This window comes from Xiphophorus maculatus, chromosome 6 (genome assembly GCF_002775205.1).
Source record: "Xiphophorus maculatus strain JP 163 A chromosome 6, X_maculatus-5.0-male, whole genome shotgun sequence".
Lineage (NCBI taxonomy): Eukaryota > Metazoa > Chordata > Actinopteri > Cyprinodontiformes > Poeciliidae > Xiphophorus > Xiphophorus maculatus.
The window spans coordinates 14,250,865-14,277,524 of record NC_036448.1 but is presented as its reverse complement, the minus strand read 5'-3'; the positions used below and the strand labels follow the sequence as shown (position 1 = coordinate 14,277,524).

The 26,660-nt window shown below is 37.3% G+C and overlaps 2 protein-coding genes across 3 annotated transcripts in view; one reads left to right on the top strand and one right to left on the bottom strand.

Annotated features, from left to right (window-relative positions):
• The first annotated feature begins 1,234 nt into the window (after window positions 1–1,234).
• Window positions 1,235–10,033, top strand: kiaa0040 (KIAA0040 ortholog). Its single transcript, XM_023336146.1, has 2 exons — window positions 1,235–1,424; window positions 7,213–10,033. The coding sequence occupies exon 2, from the start codon at window positions 7,816–7,818 to the stop codon at window positions 8,131–8,133; it is 318 nt and encodes a 105-aa protein (XP_023191914.1). The 5' UTR covers window positions 1,235–1,424; window positions 7,213–7,815; the 3' UTR covers window positions 8,134–10,033.
• Window positions 10,034–15,445: 5,412 nt separating this feature from the next.
• Window positions 15,446–26,660, bottom strand: part of tnn (tenascin N) — a 54,313-nt gene continuing 43,098 nt past the window's right edge. The window contains exons 11-19 of one of the 2 annotated variants that reach the window (XM_023335762.1): window positions 26,359–26,622; window positions 25,497–25,760; window positions 20,510–20,640; window positions 19,210–19,348; window positions 18,968–19,119; window positions 18,175–18,271; window positions 17,880–18,044; window positions 17,226–17,389; window positions 15,446–15,693 (exon numbers count right to left, since the gene is read on the bottom strand). In XM_023335762.1, the coding sequence (XP_023191530.1) occupies window positions 15,541–15,693; window positions 17,226–17,389; window positions 17,880–18,044; window positions 18,175–18,271; window positions 18,968–19,119; window positions 19,210–19,348; window positions 20,510–20,640; window positions 25,497–25,760; window positions 26,359–26,622 (1,529 nt within the window). In that variant the 3' untranslated portion in view covers window positions 15,446–15,540. The remainder of the gene's footprint in view (window positions 15,694–17,225; window positions 17,390–17,879; window positions 18,045–18,174; window positions 18,272–18,967; window positions 19,120–19,209; window positions 19,349–20,509; window positions 20,641–25,496; window positions 25,761–26,358; window positions 26,623–26,660) is intronic. The other variant, XM_023335763.1, reaches the window with a different exon arrangement.

Below are 26,660 nucleotides of genomic sequence, written 5' to 3'. Positions count from 1 at the left end.
CAAGATGTGGTGAGACTTGCCTCATCAAATCTCTCGAAACCATGCCCTGCAGACACAGAGGAGCACACTGAAAGTTCAGTCAGTCAGTCAGTTGATCAGGAAGTAGGCTATGTGTCTTTTTTTTTGTTTTTTTTGTTTATCAGATGAAGTGCTACAGACAGTACATTATCGCACGGTCGCAGCTGTGCTGTGATCATGCTTCAGACGTTATTTGAAGTGAACAAAGAAACCATTTGTTAAAGGAACTGTAAATAGTTAAACTGTGCAGCCTGGAGATACTTCTCCTTGTAACTTCTGCAACTTTTTTCACATTTTGTTACATTGCAGCCATGTACTTTAATTTATGTAACTGGAATTGAATGTGAAACAATTCAATTCCAACAGCAATACAAAGTGCAGCATTTTGGAAAAGGGCCTTATATTTTTATTCAATCAAAATATGTCTTACAAGTAAATAGCAGTTAAGGTTTGTGCTTTTTAATTCAATCAAAATATGGAAACATTCAAACAGCATAAACACTTTTACACCATACAGGCTCAGGCTGAGCCTGAGGCTCACTCAGGCTCACATTGTACATTATGTGAGCAGATTTACAGTTCATAAATCAGTACATTGAAGCTCAAAGGCTTTTCCTTAGAGGAGGAGAGATGAACCCCTCTGTGTCCCTTTCGTACTTGAATACAAAATCCTATTTTGCTTGACTGAGCTAAGAGAGAGCATTGACCACAGTGCCACAGGCAGAAAGTCAAGGTTTGTGAGTATACACACTTCACATGACGCGTCGCATTCATATCTTGCTTTCATCCGACTCTTTCACCTGCTGTTTCATTCACCATTTTCATTTCCCCTTTTTATTCTCGATTTGGGAATTAGGAATGGGTGGACCCTTGTTTTGTTATTATGCAACATGTCTCCACCTTTCCTGCAACATATCCTGGTGTTGCAAGGTCTTCATGTCAGGTAATGTAACACAGTAGGGCAAGTTTATTTCTAACTACTTCCATAGATAACTTTTGTGCTTGAAAATATAAGATTCTTCATGAATTTGCTTAAACTTTCTGCCTTTCTGGCTGATGTCACTCCGTGCTTGTTGTGTGGGGAAAGTATGGCAACCGCAAGAATCCAGCACCGTGCAGGAAACATAACCATAGACAGAGGGCCCATTCTTATACAAAGTGGGCAGGGACCAAAACACACACACTCACAGAAAGAGGAGGAGGAGGAGTATGGAAAACACGGGTAGAGAGAGAGCGAAACAGGAACAGAAACTGAAGACTTGTCAAGATGTTTGGGTAAGGGGTTCCAGAACTGAACAGAACACAGCAGAAGCCAGATGCCAAACTGAAAGGAACAAAAGTCTGAGCAGCTGACTGGATTAGACAGGAGGGGTGACCTGACCTGCTGCCACAGAAGTGCCTGCGGGGTAAGGTGCTACTTTCAGGGACTTCTTGAACGCATGTAGCTTCTCTAAAACAGTTCTAAGTGATGTATTTGAGTTTGTGAGATGACTTTACAGAAAGCTGATGTTTCTAACTCCAGACTCCGTTAACAAAAACAGTTGTTTTGACTGTGGTTAGACACAGCAGGATGTCTGACAGGTTGCAACAATGTGCTGATGAGTTTTTTCCTGCCTTTGAATTCTCCAGAATGTCAGTAACAAAGCCTGTTGGGCTTTTTAAACAAAAGCTCCCAATGAAATGTAGCTTGAACTGAAATACTTAACTTCCAATGCTTGACTATATATTTAGCTATTTACAAAGAATGACAACTTCCTTTACTTCTCACTTCACGAATGTCCTCAGACTCACTCATTTCACTCAGCGAGGATCAAGTTGTCACAAGCCGGAAGTGTAATAGCTCTGCTTAATATTACTTCAGAATATCTGAGAAAAATCATTATTTTTTTTGTTTGTTTTTGTTGACTCATCCTCTGGAACAAAATGCTTTATTTTGCAGTTAACTTGAAATCAAATATTTACATACGTAGATCTTATAAAAATATGCGTAGATCAAACTAAAATCTTCATGTAGAATTACTAACATTACTTCTCGTTGCTAAATGCCAGATACATTTTTTTTTCCATTTTCCACAAATTTAGAAGTCCTTTAGTATTTGGTAGAACTGTTATGAAATAGTTTGCACTAATTTTGACTCAACTCCTCCTCACAGAACTGGTGTGAGCCAGGTTTGTAGACTGTCTTGCTTGTACACACCTTTTCAGCTTTAACTACAATAAGTGAAACTGCGCTTGGGGCTTTGTGACTGATTTGGTTGAAGAAGAATTTTATCTGATATCTTGAAATGTTGCTTTAATATTCTTAGGTTTTGTTCTTTCCTTTTGAAAGGTGAGCTTCTACTTTGTGAAGCTCACCTGTCCCTCCTGCAAAACACCTTTTTAGGGTGGTCATGCTGCCCATTTTCTTTCTCCGTTGGATGGGTGTCCTTAATGTCTTTTGGAGACATTACTCCAAAATCTTTATGTTGCTTTTGAAGTAATGTCTTCTTCCTCTCTGAGTGTCCTTTAAGTCTTATATTAAGACAGGACTTAATAATGACACTATGTAACAAGGTTCACAATCTCATAAAAATCATTACATCATCTCATTGGCTTTTCTAATTTGTTTAAGAATATAGTAGTTTCAGTATGTGTAACATGGCAAATTTGAAGAAAGAAAGAAATTATCATTACATTGGTAATATATAGAACTCTGGTAATCCTTAGTAACAGCAAACAGACTAGGTTTTATTGGCTATAATGTCAAACAGTGAGGACAATTTCTAAATTAAAGAGCAAAATGTCCGAGCTCTCCGTACTTATCGATGATGAATAAAGAGGGATCTGCTCTGACTGTGTGCTCAAGGGCAAATCATTAAAGATTCCTGCGATGCCTTCTGTCACTGCTTTGCCTTTTAGGTCGCACATGCTCCCTAAAAAGCAGCAGAGGGCCATTTCGGTGCAATCAAAACATTCTTCTCAGCCCCTTCCTGGCTTTGTGTGTCTCAGAAATGGTCTTTTCCTGTGTATCAGTTGCTCAAGGAGAGCACGGTGTCATGAGAAAGTGAAGAGGCCACTTAAAGTCAGGAAAGGCATTCCAGCAAGATAACTGAAAGACATGATGTGATATGCTTAAAGGCCAGAGTTGATTTTCAAGTCTGAATATTTTGCTTTAATTTGTGCTTCCGTAACGTCACAGAATGAACCTCGGATAAGACTGTCATTCTCACTGCTAGTGGCCTTGGTTATCTAAGTCCAAGCATAAAACAGTGTAAACAGTTTTTAAAAAGTCTGTGTATACAGCACAACAGTTATCTTTTCGGAGAAACAAATTGATAAAGTAGGTTCAGATTAAACTGTCAGTTTTCTTTTAATCTTTGATTGTCCTGACAGTGTTAGCGTAGTGGTCTTTTTTTTTTTTCCAGGTAAAGAACTGATGACTTATGCATTCCATTCTCTGACTTTACCCACTGATTCATTATTTGCTGCCTTTGTTATGTGACCAGACTAAACCAACACCTCCCCTAATTTGTGGCTTCATCTCTCCCACAAACACATGGCTCTGAAACTTTGACTTGTCATGTTTTTAATGTGAGTAAGAATCAATGCACACAAATGTGCTGCAGTTCTATAAGAGCCATCACAACATGTACCAGCAGCCAATTATCTTAAAGGATGAAGCAAAGACAACAGCACCACCCACATGTAGGAAATTTTATACGTCCAAAATTATCGCAAGTTGTTTCCATCCACTGGTGTTATTAGTAAGCTGAGTTCTTAAGACAAAAAATCCCAGAATGACATGCATGCAGCCCTTTCAGGTTCTTAATTTAAGGTCTATAATAAAGTACTTTAAGCCCAGAAACCTAACTTCCACGGAAGTTAGGTGTCAGCATAATGTGGTAGAAGGAAGTGCTGATTTGGTTTTTCTGAAGTATTTCTCAGAAATGAGATCATTAGATCACAAATGGTGATCTGCCTTTTAAGTCACCCATGCTCCCTAAAGCTTGAGCTGTGAATTACTTTTAGTTGTGAAATTATACATCGATTTAACCATTGCAACAGAAGACGTACTTGACTAGATAAACTGATGGGAAAACAAAGAGAAATACAATTCTAAAAGACACTTTTGATCCAAACTTATGCATTCTTGTTAAACTTTGACCCCAGTATGATTTGAAACTGGCAAAATGAAACTGTGTAACCCGAGTTGATCACAAGGCTTTTTTTTTAAAAGGTCAAACTAAGTTTTGCCTCGCATTTTAAACGAAGGTACAAGAATCTGGATGAAGTGTGACTGTCAGAATTCAGTTTTCTTGAGAGTGAATGATAATTTTCCACAGCTAATAATGATATGGGAATCCAAGTCACATGTTGCTTTTGTTTCAGTCAGTGCACTCATCTAGACACAAACCAAATTTCATGGCAAACATGAATGTGCACATAATATCAGTAAAAATACATACATAGAAATGTGTTGATTTGATTCTAAATAAGAGGACACTCCAAAATAACTGCCACCGATCTATTGTCTTTTTTGGAGCTCTCCGCTTGTTTATTTAGACACTTTAAGCGAGTGACTTCCTGTTGAGCACATGAACTCGGGTTTGTGGGGGAAGGTTAGTGGCTCTCTGCGGATAAACTTATTTCACACATGAGGCGCAATGCACGGTGACAGCAAAGCCATATCTATTTGCTCTCCTCTTGCAGGTGCATCATCGTCTCTCTCCGTTTCTCTCTCTCTCTCTATCAGGAGCAAGTTAATGTGAGGTGAAAATCTTCTCCCCTTCCTGCAGCCAGAATGCAAATACTGTTGAAAGCGACAGAGCATCTAAAAGAGAACACTTGAGTGAAATGGTGTTTGAAACCATTTTAAAAAAACAATTTAAACAAAGATGTTGCCTCAAGGGGTTCAGACTCAAACTGTTTCATTACAAAGAGGAGCAGTTTGGTTTCTGTGCTGAGTTTAATTTTGCACATCCGAAGCAGAAAGTTCCTTTTGAAGAGCTTCTTAATAAGTTAAACAGGTCAAATGGAAGCACCGTATTTCGAGGGCAGATTTTGCTCCTCCGCTGCAATGGGAGCCATTAGTGTTGTACGCAGCCCCGGCTGCAGACGAGTTTAACAGGCGGGGGCATCGACTGATTTTGGGGGGACAAAATGAATTTACGTAGCTGAACGTAGACAACATCATCAGTAGCCTACTGGCTACTTGTTAACAAGCATAAGGTGCTGTACTATTATTAGCTAGTCATCTTTTAGCTAACATTACCTGTATCCAACCCCATTACCATTCTAAGGTACAAACAACAAACAGCTTCTAGTCCAGGGGGGGCACGGCTGACTCTATGGAGGGCCAATGCCCCCCAATGCCGCCGGGCCTAGGGTTAGGGATAGGAAAAGTTCCGGTTGAGGAAAAAAACTCGCCCTTTTGCTGATTTATTCTGCCTTTTTGTCACATTTAAAGTAAACGTTTCAGATAGTCAAACAAATTTTAAAATCAGTTAGTGATATTCTGATTAAAGATAAAAATCAGGTTTTGGAAGTTTAATTAAATGTGTTGAGGGGGAAAAAAAAGACATCCAAATCATCAATAACCTGTGTGAAGAAAAAAAAAATCCCCCCTAAACTTAATATGTAGTTGTGAAGCTCTTTGTAGACAATGTCCATCAATAATTTGCAATGACTGGCAGAGTCTATTTTTGTGAAGGAATTTCAGACCACTCTTTGTTGCCAAATTATTTTAATTCAGCCAGACAAGAGGGTTTTTAAAAATGAATGTCTTATATATGATGAAGTCACATAATCTCAATCAAATTAACAGTAAGTCCAGATTTTAAGTAGGTTTCATTAGTAATATGTGAAACATTGATCAACCTATTTCATGTGCATTTGCTTAATGATTTTTCATTAGGACATTTGACAAAATGTAAAGTTTGCTGCTTATTTCATAAATGATGACTATGATGGTTTTATGCTGTAAAACAATTTGAACTGCCTTGTTGTGGAAATGTTCTATTCAAATAAATTTGACTTAACTATAACTAGTCAAAGATTTTGGAATGGACATACTGGTGTGCTTTGGGTTGTGATCCTGCTTACACCTTAGCATAAGGTCACAAATGAATGACCTGATATTCTGCAAAACGATTTGGTGCTAGCGAGAGAGAAAAAAAAAAGGTTCCACTAATGCTTCCAAGTTGTCCAAGTCCTTAAGTAGAAGATCAACCTCAGACCGTCAAACACCGTCTCTGGGTTTTGTTTAGATGTTCTTTTTCTGATTATGTGTTTGTTTTCTTCCAAAATGTTCCATTTCTGGTTTGTAAAAGTTTTGTCTTCTTTTTTGTCTTGTACTAGAACTAGCTTCCCCACTTTTGGTGTCAATAGATACATTTCTCATCTGATGTTGGACTTGGATAGATCAGGGCATCAGATGTTGCGTTTTGGGATGTTTTGTCACTTCATGCTTCAAACAGACAGGTTTGGTTTAAATGATTCCTTGATTTTACAGCTTTTATAGTAATCAAACCGCAGTTTGATCAGTGAAACTGAACCAATGAAACGTGGCAAATCATACTTTCAAAGAGATGCAAATATATTTTTTTATAGGGGAAGTATTTTATCTTTAAATAAACATAATTGTAAATTGGAAACTGATTTCTGCATGCACTGAGAGTATTTTAAATGCTTGAGAGGCAATAAAAAGCTAAAACAGAAGAAATCTGTAACAAAGCAAAAACTTTTCACAGCGCTATACATTCAGGAAAGTCTACTTTAACAGTCTCACTCTGGCCTTTCTGCCCTCCCTTTCGTAGTTTCCTCTGACACTCTGTCACACTCTCCATCTCAGCGGGACTCTTAGGAAGATTGGTTACCTCTGTCTCCCTCTCGCCTTCCCTCAGACTCAATCTCCCCTCGATTTTGTCCTCCCTTTTTCCGCCTTGCCTCCGTCTTCTCTCAGCGGGACCCTTGAAGGGATCTGCCCTGAATCCTGAATGACTTCTCTGCAAATTTAATGAAAGAAAAGCTGAACCGAAAAAAAGATATTCTAAGCTGACATTGACAAGAGGAAGGAGAGCAGGAGTGGAGATGTTTAAAGGCAGAAAGATGGATTGGAGTCAGGGAAAGCCAAAGAGGGTAGAAAGATAAGCCCCGTCTGCCTGGAAGCAAATTTCTGTCTGTGTTAATTTTACTTTTCTTCTGTTTGTTTCGCAGCCTCAACAATTCAGCAGCGTGACAAAACCAAGCCGAAAGCTAAAGGGCAAGAGGACTTGAGAAAACAATTAGAGGAATGCTGACCTGCATAAACAAACTCAGCTTAAGATTTTTTTTCCCCCCTCCAGATTAAATCACAACAACAAGGCAATTTCAAGAAAAGACACTCCTACAAACAAGCAATGTTTTGGTCTTATAAGAGCAAGACAGACACGTTCTAACAGCATCCGTAAGGTGAGCTTCCAAAGAGGAACAGAACAGCACAAGTTTGGACAGATTCGTCACATAGAGCTGTGCCTCGGGGTAGCTATCTCATCTGGGATCTTCATGAAGAATGAGGAGCATGTGAAGTTCATTGTCAAGTCACTGGAAATCTTTGTGCTGATGGCTGATGAACTGACTTGTGCTCAGAGAGTTAAATGAGATATCAATCAGCTTTTAAAGTTGAAGCTAACTCACTTGTATGAACAGCGCAAGTCGGTTATTTTAGTTTGCTGGCAGCGTTTTTTTTCCATTGCAATATAGACCTCTAATCTCTCTAAAGCTTATTAAAACGCTTCTGGGAGTCCAACTCAAGTGATCGAGCTCTGCAGGCCAAACGTTATGGAAGGGAAGTTTCATAGTGCCCAGGATTTTTTCAGCTGGATGTGGACCTTGGTTGTGGACAAACACAACCAGGGGGTCTACAACACCATCTGCCTGGTCGTCCTGCTGACGCTTCCTCTGCTAGTCTTCCTCACCGCTGTGGTGGTGTGCTGCCACTGCTGCTGCTGTCGCCATGATAGCAGCTGCTGCTGCTGTGGAGGCTCTTCGAGGTCGGCAGCGAAAAAGAAAAATAATTCATCCTGCAGCGAGGATTTGTGGATATCTGTAAAGACTGGACCGACTACTCCTGATCGAGTCGCTATGGGAATGGTGTGAGGATTACCTCTGTTCAGGATTACCGCACTGGTGCCGATCAGTAGTTGAAAAGATGTAAAACTGAAATTCTGGGATGTGGATATCATTCAAATACAAATAACTTCATATTGTCGTGGGCATACACATGGCTGAGACGAGTTTGTTTTTGTATATAAATACTTGTCACTTTGTATTCACATGATGCTGTGTGTTCTGGTTTTATGACAGTGTTTACAACATTTTTATGAGCTTTTTTAGTGTGTGGTACATAAAGATGAAATATGCAGACTGAAATATATATATAAATGCAAGTGTGTGTGCAGTGTGTGTGTGTCAGGTAGAGAGGCGTAGAGTTATTGGGAGAACTTTGTTCTTAGAGCTCCCATGTGAAATTCAATGCATCCATATTTGGGACAGGGAGCAGAGGAAAGGGTTGCTCACTGCTCAAACAACTACTAGCACCTATTTTTCAGAGTGCAGACTGAGAAAAACAGCAGTGATATCCAAAGAGAGCCTTTATTTTATTATTTTTTTAAAAACCATTTAGTGTTGTTCAATGAAAAATATGTTTGTCCAGACATTGGAATCATGGACAGGGTTCTCACATTAACGGAAGATGAAGAATAGAGGCAGTTTGTTATGCAGTCGCAAGAAAACAAATTTAAATAATTTGTTTTTAGAAACTCACTGTATGCAGTGTGTGTATTATGGCTCTTTTAGGGTTTGAAGCTCTGGAAAAATAAAATGTCATTTCAAGATACAGAAAAATACTTATTCACCAGTTTGGTTTTTGATTGATGTGTGTTTCAGTGCACTGCAACTTAACCATTGTGAATGCAAGACACTGCTTCAGAAAAGAAAAAAAAAAGTGTGAGTTTGATGTCAGGTTAAGGGCACTATATGGATAAAACATTTGCTCTTGCATAGAAAACCTTACAGAAGCACTTTGGAGTTTAGACAGAAGGTGACAGAAAAAGAAAAGCTATTCTGCTACTAGGCATTATGACCACACTTATGTGTATAAGTTATGTATATGCGGACAATTAGAATATAGTTTTATTAAAATTGCTAAGCAATCTTTTGTTTTACTATTTTCTGGGTTCCCTCAACTATTGTGTGTCTATATATAAATATGGTATATGTAAACACATGTAAAGTAAACAAGTTTGATGAGCAGTTAGTTTTGTTACATTTCTGAAATGCAGAAAATTCAAACTTTATTGAAATTGTATAAGATTTTGCCACATTTTTTTTTTCTTTTAGCAACTTCCTCAAAGGCTAATTAAGCACAAGTCTGTCTGCTGCATCATCATCTTTATTCATTAGCTTACTCCGATACCAAGTTGGAGGCCAGCCCCTCTCATTACAGCTCGCACAGACAATATCCCATGTGGAGAGCGGAGATGTCTCTTCTGCTTAATTTTTGCTGTATAAAAATCCTGTAAAAAAATTAATAAATAAAGCCTTAGTGTGAATGTATAATATATAGTGAAAATCAGTGTATAAGGCATCTGTAGTTTGTGTTTGTCAGAGAAAATGTATTTGAAGTTTGCAGAGTCAGTTTGCATTTTTTGCATCCTTACTGTGAAAGACTTTCTGAGGCAGATTTGTGATGATCACAGACAAGCTGTTCTATTTCCTGCCTTAGTGTAGATATGAGAGCAACGTCTTTTTCCATCTTTTCCATTTACACATGGCTTATTAAACTTCAGTATTCAGTTATAGGCAATAACAAAGCCAAATGCCATAAATGTTTGTGTCTCAAGTTATTCATACATGAGTAGCAATAATTTTACTTGTTATACGCATTACATTTAAGTTGCAACCTATCACAAGTATCTGCTTATGATTGCATATTTTTAAAGTTCCTCTGAAATGCCATAAAATGAATCACCATTAAATTTTCTTTTCTTTTTCACTTGATAAGACAAAAGAGATGTTTTTATGTCATCATCTGCTAAGAATGCCCATTTAGTTTTCTGAGGGAAAATGAGTTTTGACATGTTTTCAGCCAGTCTAAACATGCAAGACATTTTTTTTTGTTTATTTGTTTAAAAAATGCTGACTTTATTGGTTTTCTTTTAATTATACACTTGGCTAGATTTTATTGTTGTTCTGAATCCATAATTTATCGAGGCTTGCACAACGATCCAGCACGAAGTGGAAGCAGACAGGGAGAAATATTATAATCTTCTCAGTTTCTGCTTAACCTTAAGAAGTGGGATATTAAAGTTTGAACACAAAGCAATTTTGGTTGCGTCTACACTGATATCTTCATACTGACAGCTCAGAGTCTAAGCCTTAGACAATATTAAGAAAAAAAATACATCTATCCATGTATGTCACGTAAAGTAAAGCTCAAGATCATTTTTACCAAGTGTCATCATTCGGGTGCAGATTTCCTAACATTCACAGCAATAATCAAAACAAAAATTTGATTACTTAACAGCTCTGCCTATATTTTATTCAAATGAAATTTAACTCTGGTTTTGCAGGATTCAGGTTTTTGCTGCAAGCAGGAAGTGAACTGCTAGTTTGAACAAATTGGGTGCGTTACTTGTGTTTTGCTCTGAAATCTGTACTGGATATTTGTCACTGTCACTAGAAACAACACCCGAAACAAATTTAAGCATGTTAATTTATTTCTCTTTTCTCAATAGTTTAATTTTATATCTTATTAATGATATTTTTTTACCTTCAAAGTGACAAGGAATTGGGGGCATCCAGTGGATCGAATGCACCATATATGAAGACTACAGTTCTTACAGCAGCTATCCCTGGCTTCATTTGAACCTGAACCGTTTGCTACATGTTTACCTCTTTTCTTTCTGCCCTTTTTCCTGTAAATCTACAGATGAAAAAAGACAGCTACGATCACAAAATAAAAACTTAATAAACTTTAAATTTATTAAAGTTTATTTATAAACTTTAATCAGTCTCCAAGTATAGACAGGTAGCTTAAACATACAATTAGAAAGTACAGAAAAGTAGTTTCTATATTGCTCATTGGCTTTTACATCATGGAAAAAAAACATTTTCTGCCTCGGGCTTTTAGCTGAGGAGACATTTTTAATAACTTCTCTTTCAACGCTAGTTGTGTTGTAAAGCATGACCAAACAGGAATTCTACATAAAACACATAGCAATTACCTAATTGCCAAAAGTGAAAAATTTCCTTCTTACATGCTTCTGCTGCTTCATACTGTTGTCATCATTAAAATTAGGTTACACACTCAGATTGTTGTTTTTTTTTTTAATTATTTTATTGACCCATTTGGCAAAACAGTTGATGAACCCAATGTTAAGTTGTATCCTGGATAAGATAATGTCAATGTCAACTTCGTCCTTTTAATAATAATAATTAAAAAAACCTTCAGTCTGGTCGATTTCATATCTTCATCCACAAAGTCCAAAAGACAACATTTAAAATTAGGTATTGTTTCATTAGAGGTTTTTATTAGAACAGAAGAACAGGCAATAAGCAGCAAATAGTTTATGCAATTTCAATTTTTTTTTACATATTCGTTAAAGCTGTCAGCATGTTGTGACAGTATGATGATTGACAATGCTAAGACTCCTGGTTCTAATTGGTTGTTTTTAGGGAGCACTGAGAAAAAGATCTATTTTGTACCATACTGTTACAACATGGTAACAGTTTCAACAAATATGTAAAAAGAAAAACAACATTTTTTCAAAAGTTACAAATTGTAGCTTAATCCCAAACAAGGAAAAATCTGCATGATCAAACAAAATGAAAAATATTATTTTGTATTAAAAGTCTCTGCACAATTTTCAGTAAAGAGTAACTGAATCAGGTGATTCACCACTAAATGACATCAAACCTCAGTATTGGGCTGGATTAATTTTGAGTTTATATTGCGCAAACCTTAGACTTTTGTTTCAAGATTATCTGTGTCTTCACCAGATAAAAAAGCAAACACAGCAATAAGCCAAGGGGAAACAACCTGAAACAAGTAAACAAGAATCATTGGAGACATGATTAGGTCACATTACAGACCAAATAAGACCTAATCAGGGTGGAGCTCACCACAGTGCATTTCGGAACAGCCAGATGGCGGATCATCCAAGTAGGTGCTGTTGTGTGAGAGGAGCAGTTTTTGACCCAAACATTTTTGTACCAAAGCAATTGGTAAGAAATGACCTGTTAGAGCGATCTGACCTGATAATCCATGACAATGTTGATGAGCAATACTAAAATAGAAGCCAGTAGGGATCATTTACTGCCAACATGCAGAATGCTTACTATGCCTGGAGGAATCATCTGTGAAATTGAGGTCAAACAGATCTCTTGCTGAGGCACAGTTCACTCTTGTGATCTAAACTCTACATAAAATGCTTAATGAAATTTAATGAGTTAAACAAACCTTTGTCTTCTTTTTTTTCTCCACATCACAGACCACACTTTTAAACACCCCCTTGTTTCCTAACCAAGGTCTTGCAAAACACGTCAAAGTGAACCTTAAGGGAAGTGTTGACCTGAATGGCACAGGCAGACAAATGGCATATGTACGTCGGCAAACTCATATTGTCCTCTGTATATATTTAGACACACAGAAAGAGGGAAGAAGAGAAGAGGAAATCGGCCAGCTCTTCCCACTTTCTGTTTGTTCTTGCACTGAGCAAAGCACTTACCTCTTAAAGCAATGGTAGAAACCAATCTCCTTAAAGTAATTTGCTGCCACTGTCTCAGACGGCCACTTGCATCACTGAGCCCTTGTGAGACATTTCATTCCCAAGCTGAAATAAAATACAACGGCAAAAACGGTTGTCACATTTTATGCATCTGCCTTCTCAGCGTCTGATGGATTCTGATGAGTAAACCGTAAACAACATTATCCTTTCACATTCTTCTTGGCTATTATTTTTGGAACAACACTGCAAAACTCCTGTCTTGTTTGATTAAGTCGTATCTTATGTCTAAATCTTTTTGTCTTTAAGCGATTTGGTGTGCTTCTTGTACCCTTTAGCTATGTAAAGTGGTTCTCGCTATTGGTAGATTGTGACAGAGAACTGAGAAATAGTTTCGAGACCAGACAGCGAACAGTCATCAGTTCCAGCAAGGGCAGTTACTTAACTCCTCTATGATGAAAGAGCTCTGTACTTTGGAAACTGTGGTTCTATATTTAAAGGCAATCAACTAAAAGGTGGTTTACACAATTACGCAATTTAGAAAACCAAACCGCACTTAAAACGAGTGTGAACCTTAAAACTTTGTGCTCATGACCAGTATCCATGTTGGAGCTTTGGTGCCCTTGACAAGATTATGGTCTGACCCCCTGAGAATGAAGGTGTAGCCAGTTTATTGGCACATTAAAATGGACTTTTAGAGCAACCATGTATCGACCAGTGTGCTCAATATTTCTTCAGTGAATCTGTTCAGGACAGTTGATAGTAAATAAGATTTACCTGTTTGCTGAATGCAGCTAACCGACAACTGGATGTGTATAACGTAGCCAGTTATTTAGTTGAGAATATGGGTAAAGCAGAGTGGATTGCACTTCTGTAGTTAGACAGCAGTTACAGTTGTGATCCTTGGCATAAAACCCCTCCAAAAACAGAGCTTCAATATGCTACATCCGATAAGCACAGATAAGCTGAGTAAGCGGGAGATGTTCAAACCAAACGACACTTGGAGCTGCTATGTCCCTCACCAGCAATAAATACCAGGTCCAATATTTAATATAGAAATATTTATGTCAACTACATTCAGAAGAATATAATAATAAATGGAGCTAAAATAATGTTCTTTACCTTTTCATTCAAAGTTTTTCTACCCTATTCTGTTAACACTAAGAAGGAGCTTTATCTTTAGCTTCATCTTGTGAAGTGTGAAATGTCTTGGCCATGAAGAATTATTATAGAAATTATTTTGCAGAATGGACTTCGTTGGTATGACTTTGGTTGTATACGAGATGGAAAAAAGCCGAGCTCCCCCTGAGCGCCATACGTAGAAAAGCCTACGCTGAGTCAGGTTCAGCAAAAAATCCTGACCAATCATTTCTGTAAGCTTAAAACCACAACACTCCATCATAATGCAGATGCACCTGAATCATTCCAAGGGTTTGGATTTGTCCCACAGCAAAATAAAATAATGACAAATGAATTGATCTCTGATTTAAAACACACACACAGCTCACTGGAGATAAAAAGCGAAAAATGAATCAAAGCCGTGTTAACTAGTTTCTTTTATGACTACTCCTAAGCCTTTGCCCACATCCAAATCTTACAGAGGAGCTGCAACTACACAACACAACATAAGCCTAAAAAAAGATTGAGAAAAGGGTAAGGAACTCATTAAAAAAGATTTATTTTGTGACAGTACAGTGAAAAAACATTAATAATGTCAGTTTGAAAACATAATTAGTAAGGAAAATATTATTAATTTGGATCTGATTTGAAAATGTTCAGTAATTCTAATTAGTTACAAAATTTTAAAATGAAAAGCTTTGCAGCATAAAAAATGTATAAAGTTCAGCAACTTCAAATCCATTCTGGCAGATTGGCTGAAAGGCTGATTTATGTTCTCTATGCCCTTGTCACATAAACTGTGTTTGTGATAAGTGTTAAGAAAATCTAATTAAGCAAAGTAGAAGCCAGTGCAACATTAATAGCATCTGTCAGCTTTCCAGATTAAAAACGGGAGTTTGGTCATTCAGTTTTCGAGAACAGCACAAACAAATGTCATTGTTATTGACATTTGATGGGGACACGTCACATTGATTGATATGAGCTGTCCCCCATCATATGAATGTAAAGCAGGAGCAATTTGGATTTTCGAGGCTGCAATCAGTTGTTATTTTCTGGCTTGTGTCATACCGGCTTATGTGATGTGACAGTGTTGGATGCACAGTGGCAGCGTAATCAATAGAGTAAGGGCACATGCTTCAGCAGCTGACAAATGAGCCATTCATTAAACACACAAGTAATGCTGCTTCCTTTTGTTAATCCCGTGAGGATAAAGTAAAATTGTAACGCTACTATGACTCCAAAACAGGGTTAAGATTAATATAATAATAGGAGATAAAAGAAAAACTTTATTTGGCATCATATTTTTTCTGGTTTTTAGTGAGGTTGTCTAAAAAACAGCAAAACACGATTGCTAAAAATACATGTTCTTCCACGTAGCATGCAACTTAATTCAACCACGTTTCTTGTTGACCATTTTTCCCCACAATCACACTAAACCGGGGCTTTCTGATTTGATTACAAACAAATAATAAGTTACTATGAGTTATTTTTGGTTGCTTTAGTTACACTCTTCTTTCTCTAAAAATTATACAATATTTGAAGCACACATGTCTACAAAATCCTTGTGTGGTCTATCTACATTTGTACAGAAACACCAAAATCTAGTGTGATCAAAGGTTGATGGTGCTGACTGCTTCTGTTGCAGTTTTTGGCCGCTTTTCTATTTGTTGTGGGCGTTTGAGACTCTACTTTTTCCCTCTCTGGCCATCAGCGATCGCCTCTTTCTGCTGGACAACGCTCCCACGGGTCGGATCTTCATCTCTGTGAAGTCCAGGGATGTTAGATGTCCTTTCCATGGCTCCCAGTTGACTCCCTAACAGCAAAACAGCAAATCAGGAGCACAGTGAGGAGGGCGGGGAGGAAAGACGAAGGTAATAGAATTGTGAAGAAGGCCAGAGAGAGGCAGATTCAGGGCTACAGAAAAAGAAAGTGGCATGACAGACAAGCAGAATAAAAGAAAGTAATAAATACTGGCCTCAGGGTCCATATTATGTGAGTACAAACCTGTTTTGACTGTTATTGCATTTTGGCAGCAAACACTGGAGTAGAGATCTGCAGCAAAAATACTACGAATAGAATCTTGACAAGAACAGAGAAATCCCCTGGCTTTTTCTAAAGTGTCCATCTCTCTAAGATGTAATAACTGCTGTTTTTTTTTTTTTTTTTTTTTTGCCTATCAGACTACTGACACACACTACTGGTTTAAAGCTGGCTCTTGAAATGTGTTTTCTTATCATTGGATGATGGATTTTAGTCATTTTGGCTGTTCCCCAGCATTACAGAAACCAAGCAATAAGCAAAGGGCTGGGAGCAAGTTGTCTTAATTTCTAAAAAAAATAACCTCATGCTGAGCAATTTCCTTATGTCTTTAACTAAGCATAGCTGTAAGAGATCCTACATAACCATGATATGTTTTCTAATAGTTTTGTTATGGTATACTTTTAGAAACTGCAGCAGAGGACACAGATATTTTTGTGACCAAAGTTGCATGCAAGTCTTCTGCAGAAAATTACCCGAAATATACAGTTCTCTCAGTGGTTATCGCCACTCCTAATGAAGATGTGAAGATATGTAAAAAGTAATCAAATATGTTTTTTAATATTCCAGTAGCATAAAATCACAACAAAAATATTATGCAAGGATGAAGAGTTAATAAATCTTCCATATGCTGCATGTCGGTCAGGATATATGAAGTTCTATTGACAAAGAATGCTTATAAAATACCAGATAATCCCTCTGATTAAAATTAAAAGTAGAATTGTTTTCTAAAAATGCGTTATGAGTTTATGCTTAAGCAAAAGAAGAGTTATTTTAGGACCTTTAACAAATCTTTATTGGGGAGGGTGCAAATAATTGCAAAAGATTTGAAGAACAGGAAATTGTAAAACCTTTAAAACTCTCAAGATTTTCAATGACATCTAATAACATTATTTGCTGTTACAATTACTAATATTTCTGGGAATTGTTGATGTTGCTTTTGTCTGACTTTGACTCACAGCTAATGTACTCAAGAACATAATAAATGGAATGAAAGGGGTTAAAAAATAACTAATTAGAAATTAAAAACAAGGCAAGGGGAAAAAAGCAATGTAACAAAATCAGACTTAAAAAAATGTATAGTGTTCTAAAACCTCATCTAAAATTACCAAAAAATTTAATTTCTTCCCTTTTAATACTGCGACCACTTAGACTACCCTAAATGTTGTTTTACAAAGGAATGCTACACTTATCTTGCAACTACATATATTTACTTCACAGAGGCATACTGAACACTGACCAGACTCATTTTGAAAAGCATTCAACAAGCCAGGTGATAAAGGCAAAGTGTCCTCCTTGTCCACTCACCACGCTGTGTGCGTTGTCTCCCCATTTACCATTAAGGTTGGCCAAGTGACAGTTTGCATACCACCAAGCTCCTTTGTGGGTCATGGCACAGTTAGTTAACGCAAGATCATTATCTGAATCTATGGTGGTCCAGGGCTGGCCTTGGTGGTAGGTCATGGCATCACCTGAAAGTCATCAATAAAAACAAGATTTCTGTAAATACTTTATATTGGCTTGTATTCATCTGCCTAGGTATTCTGAGTCATGTTTTAGAAGCAGCGGTATTTATAAAAGTAGAGAGGATTCAGGCATGTAGTAGATGTTGCCTCAGCAAACTCTGGGTTATATGAGCACAATGTCTCATTTTCCGTGTATGGATTTGTAGCATATTTAAATACTGCATGTTTTAAAAACCCGTTCGCTTTAAATATTCTGTCTGGCTTACTGTAACCTTTGAAGCAAAAATCTCACACACTGCTAAAGTGTGTTTACATAATGGTTGGTGTACACGGGGTTTCAAACCCCTCAATTACTGCCCCCATCTGTCTTGTTTCTAAATCTGCCATCACATTCTCAGTATGCATCACTGTATGTGGGTGTTAAAAATAAATTGGAACTTATGAAAGCAGTGCTTCCAGTTCTCACATACACAGACTTTTACATACTGAGACCCACCTGCTGTCCCTCTGTATTTGCCAATGGTGAGCTTGAATCTCTGTCTGACCGGAGCGATCTTAAAGTTGTCATAAACGGCATGCGCTCTCTCTGAGCCCAGGCCCAAGTCGAACCTGATCTCATACTGCGTGGGAGTGTTGGTTAGCTCGTGTATCTTATCCAAACCTGTGACAGCAAATAAACAGATGCAGAATTTGAAGGGAGTACATGATGCACAATTACAGCGCATACGAGCGTGTTTTATAGTCTGTAGCTAAACCTCCCCCCTACAAAATAGAAACACAAAGTCGCTCACCAATCCAGAACTCCTCTGTCAGGTTGCCAAAGCCTGCTATGTACTGCCTCCAGCGTTTCATGAAGTCCAGATTCCCAGTGTTACGCCGCTGAAGTACCTAAAAGCATCAGGAACAAAATTGTACTTACAGATGCTGGATTAGAAATATGTAAAAAGAAACTACTCCTATATTGAGTAAAAGTTCATTTTAAGATAGGCTTAAAACTTGTCGATATTTTCTGTATTGAAAAGTGCTGAAGAAGTATTTGCCCCTTTACATGTTTTATTGGTTTTTGCATTCTTTTGTTTCACTTAAAGGTTGAGATCAAGGAAAAGCAGATCCAGCTCATCAAACTACCACCATCATTTTTGAATGTAGGTCTTATATTTTTTCTGAGATGTTATGTTAGTTTTGCCAAACATAATGAAATGAACACCTTTCATTCCAGTCCAGTCCACAGAATATTTCCCTGAGTCTTATGGCTCAGCAAGATGATTTATGCAGTTTATGAGACAGGCCTTTCTGTTCTGTTTGATGAGCTACGGTTTAAGCGTTATGCTCTGTCTTAACTCTCCCATGGTCAGGAGGAGTGTGGCAAATTTCATGGTTAGACAACTGATATATTCACATTCGACAAATAATATAATCTAATACCTTTCCTATTTACTCACTTCATCTTTGTCTAATAAAAAATAGCTTGATGATTTGAAACCTTTAAGTGTGACAAAAACGCAACAGAAGTTTGCTTTTTCACAGAACTGCATTATATACTAAAATTCTACATAATTTGAAAAGCGAGTCAAAATGATATACCAGCCAACCGCCTCCGTCGGTTGTCATGTCACAGTAAACCTGTATTGGCTTGGATTGGTTATTATTAATGTAGACAGTATAGACGCCACTGTTTTTATTGCCGTTCTTCATTGTTTGTCCACAGTCCATAGGGAAGGGGTACAGCAGAGCAACTAATAACAACAAAGGGAATGAAAGTCATATTAAAAAATAGAATACAATGAGAAATACCAGAAAATTGCTCTTAGTTGAAGAATGCTGACCTGTTTTGAAGAAGGTCTCCACCACCTTACTCCTTTTGCTGCCCCTAAAGGCGTAAATGGTGACAATGTACCTCTTTCCCCTCTCCAGCTTGGACGCAGCGAAGCGTCTCTTGCTGGAGTCAAGCCTATTTTCAATAGTCTGGTAAAATAAAATTTAAAAAAACAACATGTTTTTACAATATGTGCGATGATAATTATCTCCATAAGCCTATCATCAGGTCAAGTGAAGATTTAGATTAAATTAATTTTCATTCAGTTTTTGCAATCTGTTCATCCTTGATTTGTTTTATCTGTGACCACAAGAGGTCAGCCTTTTAAAGCACTTAAATTCAATGTCGTAGCTTTTACAAAAATAGGAATCAGTTATGGATTTTAAAAGATTAGAAAATGATGCGAAATGTTCTCCAGACTCTGCTTTCAAGCAAGCTATTGATTTGGACACCACACACCTTCATTAAAAGTTGTGCTTTTTGAACATTCACAGTTTTATCAACATTTGAGACTAAAGCACTGAATGCAAGAGGCATCGGGTGCGATGTGAAGTTTACACAGCCAGTGATAATTTAGGAAGCCATGCCATCTGCTGGTGTTGAGTTACTGTGTAAAGTTCAAAGTCGGTGCAGCTGTCCCCTTGAAACTTCAGAGCACTTAATGCTCAACTCTGCTGACAAGCTGTACAAACTGATTTCAGAACTTGGCATATACCCACACTGCTTAAAGTAGCAGTAAATAGTTGAAGGACCCTGGAATCACTGTGCTTGATTAGCCAGCAAAGTTGAGCAACCTAAATCCAATCGACAATCTGTGGGGGACAGTCAATAGGAAGATGAGAGACACCAGAACCAACAATGCAGATGGTGTAACTCATGCTTCCTCATCATTCAGATAATCACAGGCTGATCTCCTCTATCACACACTGCAATGATGAAGTAATTCATGCAAAAGGATCCTTGATCAATCATTGGATGCATATATAATACAGCACATGACCAAACTTCCTGTTCTATTTTTTTTAAATAAGTTTTATGTAATATTTTTATTTTCTGAGAAAGTGAATTTTCATTTTTGTTAACTATAAACATATCCTTTAAAATGGCAGAAATGAACACTTGGAATATATGACTGCGTTTAATGAATCAAAATAAAATACAAATTGAATTACTGAAATACCATTTTCAATTTCTTAAGTTATTGAGACACACCTGCACTCTAAAGTGAAATGATCTACACTTATCAGTCACTTGTAAAACATGTACCCATTTAGTTGAAAAAATATAAAACAAACCAAGCAGTTAAGTACCTGCAATTTTCCTTCTACATCTCTATAGGTGAGGATATAACCACCAATGTCGGCCAGAGGAGGAACCCAAGTGAAAGAAGCTGAATCCTGAGTCACATCTGAAGCCTTTAGGTCCTTAGGGGAGTCGATTTCTGTAGGCATACATGCAAATCAGATAGGATCACAGCAAAGAAACATTATCTTATTCCTTTACACATGTAACATTTTGTGCTGCACCTATTCAAGTGAATTCTCCGTAGACTATAACTGCCAAGAAGGTACTCTTTACTATTGATTATTTCCATTGTTTTAAATTTTACTAGTGTTTTTCTTTAGCTCTAAAGCTCTTTATGATAAGCTATCCTTGCTCTTTTCATAAGTTTAAAGTGGGTTTTGTGTGACTTTCAAGTCTTGCCTCAGAAGCATGTGGCATCTGCCAGCTCAGTTTTAGTTGCAGATAAGCTGGCAGGTTTGCTTTTTCCTATTGAAATGCTTTGAAAATGTTATTTGAAACACATGCCGCAATATTGTGTTTGATACAACGAGGCGAGCTAAAGCAGCGGGTGCTTTAACCTCCCACGGATCAAAATATTAAAGAAAGCGACGCCATAAGGCCCAAAATCATCACAGACAATTCAGCAGTTTCACTTCAGAAGCATTCAAAGTTCAAGTTAATTTCTGTACAAAAATACATTTAAAAGGTTATGTGGAATGTCAAAGAGTGAAAAGTGACAAACGGCATCATTGATAACACAGGTGAACAAAATTCTCCTTAAAAAAAACGTAAGTTTAAAAGGAGTACTAAAATTTTATTGGTGCCATTACTGTGCAAATAAATGTAACAACGCATCCCTGTATGCAACCCAGATGATTTTTGACGCAACAACTTTTATGTTTGAAGTCAGCACCACGCTGGTCTCAAGCCACTGATACCGTCTGACAATTTATGATGAAATGTTTATCATCTAAAACGCTGCCATTTACTGCCTAATTGAAAAAGAGTTAGCTTTCACTTAAAGCTCCCCAGAGATTTCACAGATCATCTGGCGAATACAAAGATGGCCCTGTTGCCAGCCGTTCACATGTGCAGCCTCTTTTTATACTGAATTATGAGACGTAACCAATGACTTGGCTTCGTCTGTGGGAATTATTTCTTAGTTGAAAGTGAACTTTGTTCACTTGTGTTCTGCAATTTAGTAGTTCACTATGTCACAGTTCATATAGTGCCTATAAATAGTTATACCCTTTTTTTATGGAAGTCCCTAGCAAAGATCAAGTCATTTGATAACCTCTCTTGTTCTGTCACAGAACATGAACAGGTGAATTCAGATGTTTACATACATTGTATAAGAAAAAAAGAAACTTAGGCCAGTTGGGATTACTAAATGATGACATCATGGCTTTGTTTGGTTAGCACAAAGTATTTCAGGTAGATCTTTAGACCTGTAGATTTATTTTAGGAAACGCATCTCCTTCTGTGACATCATGACAAAATCAAGATAAATCAGAAATACTTTAGTGACCTTTGATGTTTTATGATATGCTAAACTGTTATGCATGGATTGCTATTTACAGCTGCCTTCAGCTGCTTTTTGGCCCAGGTCACTGTTGCAAACTGGATTTTAGGATTCAGTCTGTCTTTCGTGGTTAATTACACAATGAAAACTATAAAAATAAAAGAATAACGCTAAATAATCCTAATGTTCAGGAAGGATGTTGGTCTGGAGTCCCAGATAAGAGAATGCTTTGATACGAATTGTGTCCATCAAGCACAGAATAAAAGGAAAATATGTGGAAGGGAGCTGGTAAGAGTGTCATTATTTACAGTCAAGAGTCCTTTACCAAACTTGGGATAAAAGTCCACTCAGCAAGAAAGAAGCCATAATAACAAAAGCAACATAAATGTGTGTATGGTTTTATGAAAATAAAATCAATGTGTTCGGCCACAATGAGGATCATAGTTTAAAAAGTGGTTAGCTTACAAACTTGAACCATTGCAACTATAAAGATTTAAGTAGCAACAACAAGCTGTGTGAGTGTTTTGCTCCAGGTGGACTTCACAAACTGGATGGCATCATAAACTCTTATGTAAACTAACAAAAGATTTGTGGGTAGAGGTGAAAAAATATGCATGGACAAGACAATCTATGATTATGACTTGGTTACACAGAATCTTTCAGGAAAATGAGACCAATGGTCTGAAAAGACAGAAAGTAATTTAATCAACCTCTATCTGTCAAATTGTGCCTTTTCTGCCTCTCCACCTAAAATTTCTCCAAACAGATTGCTTCCTTTACTCTCTATGGAGCCTTTGTTACCTCAGAATTAATGCCATATGTTCTTCACCTTGACCGGGAAATATTTTTTAAAAGTTCCACACTGAGATCTTTTTTTTTTATTAACCAAAACAGAGTAAGAATCTATTTAAAACTGAGTATGAAACCACAGCTGGGACTCAGTGCTAAATGCAGCTTTAAAATTCCTGGTGAAACTCCAAGTTTCCAGGCAGAACAATTGGTTTTAGGGTGGAAATTTGGTTGGACTTATTATGAAAAAAGGCATTCATTTGGCAGACCATTTCAAGAAATAGTAAAATTATATTACTACTAAAAGTAAACTGCCTGTCTTCATCATATCAACCTGTCTTTGCTATTGTTGAAATCTTCTGGGACATTTTGTCCTCCTAGATGGCCTGGACATCAAGGTGTGTGTAACTCAAGCCCTTGGACTTGTCAGCATGTAAGAGGTCATCTCTGTGTTGCTGTTTTTTTTAAAATCTGAGCCTAAATTCATAAATTTCCATTTCTCTGATGGCACTCTAAGGATAGACTGTTTTCTTAAGACTTTTTCCGGCAACCTCTACCACTGAGAACAGGGATGGATCCACCAGAAACTGACAGTGTGGACTAAATGGACTATTTGTCAGCTCTGACAGGAATCATGACATCCAGACAACTGAACTGATTTTGGGGAAGTCGAACATGGTAAAGCAACTATACAGAGTGGGGATCATGTTTTATAACTGAAAGAATAAAAGTAATGAAAATTGGCTGAGATGTATCAAATAAATATTGCGATCTGGTCAATTTGCACAACACTTTCTGGAGCTCTTAAGAAAAATCATGAAAGAAAATCTTGGTCGTTGTTCAGACAGGGATTCATGAGGCAACACAAAAAAAATATTTCTCAAGCAAATCTTTTTAAATCTTTGCTTTTTATGAGAAAACAAAATCTAATCCAGAAGTGCTTCAATTGGAGTGGAGATGCAGATTATTTCAAATCACTGAAGCTAAAACGTTGCTGCCATTTAAGACTGCTGAGAGCAGTGTTTAATCTGAGAGCCAAGTTTGTCCAGGTATCCTACCCTCCTCCTCTATCAAAAGCTATCTTATCCTGTGCTGGTGAGATGAAAGGTACTCCAGGGAATTCAAGTAAAAGTGATAGTACACTGAAGTTGTAGATTAATGAATAAACTGAATAAACTGCTGCTGACGTTATCTCAGAAGGTGCTAATGAGGAGAAAGTTGAGGTGTTCAGATTTGTTTCAGCCTTTTAAGGACGCTGCTGAAACAGACTTTGATGTCTGAGCTGAGCATCCTTTTGAATAAAAGATTCTGAGATAAAGTTCTCTAACAAGTATAAAGAGCTCACTTCTCTGAGAACACAACAAGGGAGTTGTGAACATAACAAGGGAGTTGTATCTTGATGTGTGTACCAAATAAAAGTAAGAATGATTCTAAGAGTTTCCTTACATTGTGGCCGTGACAGGATGAAAGGAAATCACAGGCCTATCTCAGGACATGTGTATTACCCATCTGATCCTGCATGGATCAGATGAGGGAGACATGATACAATACATCAAGAAAATTAAATACAGAAGAATGCAAAATTGTTCAGATCCCTTGAATTGTTGTTTCATCTTTTTCACAAAAAAATGTTTTGATAAATCCTTTTTTTTTCTCGCTTTTCTAATTTTTTTCCTACTCCTTTTCTAATTAGACTGTAGACAGTGCTAAAAGGCTGTAGAGAGACTGAATGCAGAGTGGTTGTTCAGCTGAGCTAAAAGTAGCTTTAATAAAAGCAAGTGCATGTCCACAAGGTCCAAGAAAGCCATACATGTATGTCCCAGGGGTTGCAGAAGACTTAAGGCTGGGGTGTATTCATGTAGAAAGAGCAAAGACAAAGTCCACACCTAAACAAGTGGGAATCTGAGACAAGACTTAATCATAGACTTTCCCAGAAACCGATCATGTAATCTGATTGAACTTTTGCTATTTTGGAAATAAAAACAACAACAAATAAATAAAATGGGGGGAGGGAATTAAAATCTCCAAAAGTTAAAAAGTGCTAGAAAGATGCATTAAAAAACATGTAGTGGTAACTGCAACACCTTTTCTATGAATTCCTCAAGAAAATTAAATACAGAGGAATGCAAAAGACACTTTTATAGAAAAGATATTTCTATAAAGTCTTAGTTCACAGGGACTGCCTACTTTGATTAGGTGACTCAGAGTAATTGTCAAGACTTTATTTCAGTGTACCAGAGTGAAAGGTCTAAATATACAGTATATGTACCAAAATGTGGATAAACTTCAAGCGGTTCGAAGTCAAGGTCCTGGATAGAAGAGATATAAAAACACAAGTTGTACATGAGGCTGAGTAGACGTTATCTCTGGAGGAGCCAGCTTTAAAGCTTGACTTAATTCATACTTATGATGACTATTTACTTATTTATTTTTTTGTACAGTTATGCTCATCATGACTTAAAGAGGAAGTTGGAAAAAATATAGATGAATTCATAAAGGAAAACTATAAAATACCTTATGGACATTATAAATGATTCGGTCAGTGATGCATTTTAAGGTCGCACATTTCTCGAGTTTACAAGCGGGACACATGGTTGCCTGATTAAAAGAAATGTAGTTACAGACCATTTGAATTCCTTAATGGTTCAAACAAGGACATAATCAAAGGGAAAATTGGTTCACCAAAGCCTGATATGCGACACCTGTTTCAGCTTGTGTTGAGATTGTCCTGCTGGCTTTGTCTCCCCTCACAGCTTTGATGTAGACAGTGTAGATGAACGCAGGCCGTAAACCAGTCAGCACATAAGAGGCACTATCAGGCCCCACAAGGATCTCTTTACTAGAGCCGTCAGGTAAGATGTAGGTAAGGATATAGCCATCTATTTCTGCTTGGATTGGATCCCAAGAAAGGCTGAAGCTGGACTCGGTTTCGTCTCTGGCTATGAGGTTAGCTGGAGCATCCAGTTCTAGGAAAACATGTTAGTAGCTGATATTAACACACATTTCTATATAGCAAACTGCATGAAAGAAGCAGGTGGAAAAAATAAAACCGTTTCAAAGATCTCAATCCAACTAGGCAACAATATTCTTGAAAGTGCATGTTGTAATTTATACATTCAATAAATTAGAATATACATTGTCATGAGGCTCATTTGTCAGATTAAAAATTGACCACCTTTAAGCAGGTATTAAACATGTTCTTCATTAAGGATGCAGTTCTGTATTAAATGGGGTTTTTAGATTGGCCTGATGTAGTATTCCAACTTTAAATGTGATGTTTTCATTAGCGGAAAATGATCATAATTAACAGAAATAAAGGGTTTCAAACATCCATCTGTATGTAATTAATCTATATAATGTGTTTCACTTGGTGATAAAGGTCCAGAAATAAATGGACTTTTTAATGACATTCTAATTTATTGAATAGGTTTTATCCATCATTCTGTTATCATCTCAGTTTTACCCTGTAAGAAAGAAAAAAGCTTGTAAATTTTAGAAATTAGTCACAAAGTCTTAAGATTATGAAGTGTCGTGGTTCTAAACAAAGAGATGCGGATCTGAAACCTGTCTCAGCTTGTGTGGATATTGTCCTGCTGGTTTTGTCTCCCCTCAAGGCTTTGATGTAGATAGTGTAGAGGACTGCAGGCCTTAAACCAGTCAGCAAATAAGAGGTGCTTTCCGGGCCCAAAGAGATTTCTGTACTAGATCCATCAAGGGAGGTGTAGGTTAGGATGTACCCATCTATTTCTGCCTGGACTGGATCCCAGGAAAGGCTGAAGCTGGACTCGGTTTCATCTTGAGCTACGAGGTTAGCTGGGGCGTCCAGCTCTAAAGGAAGATGTTAGTAGTGGATTTAATATACAGCT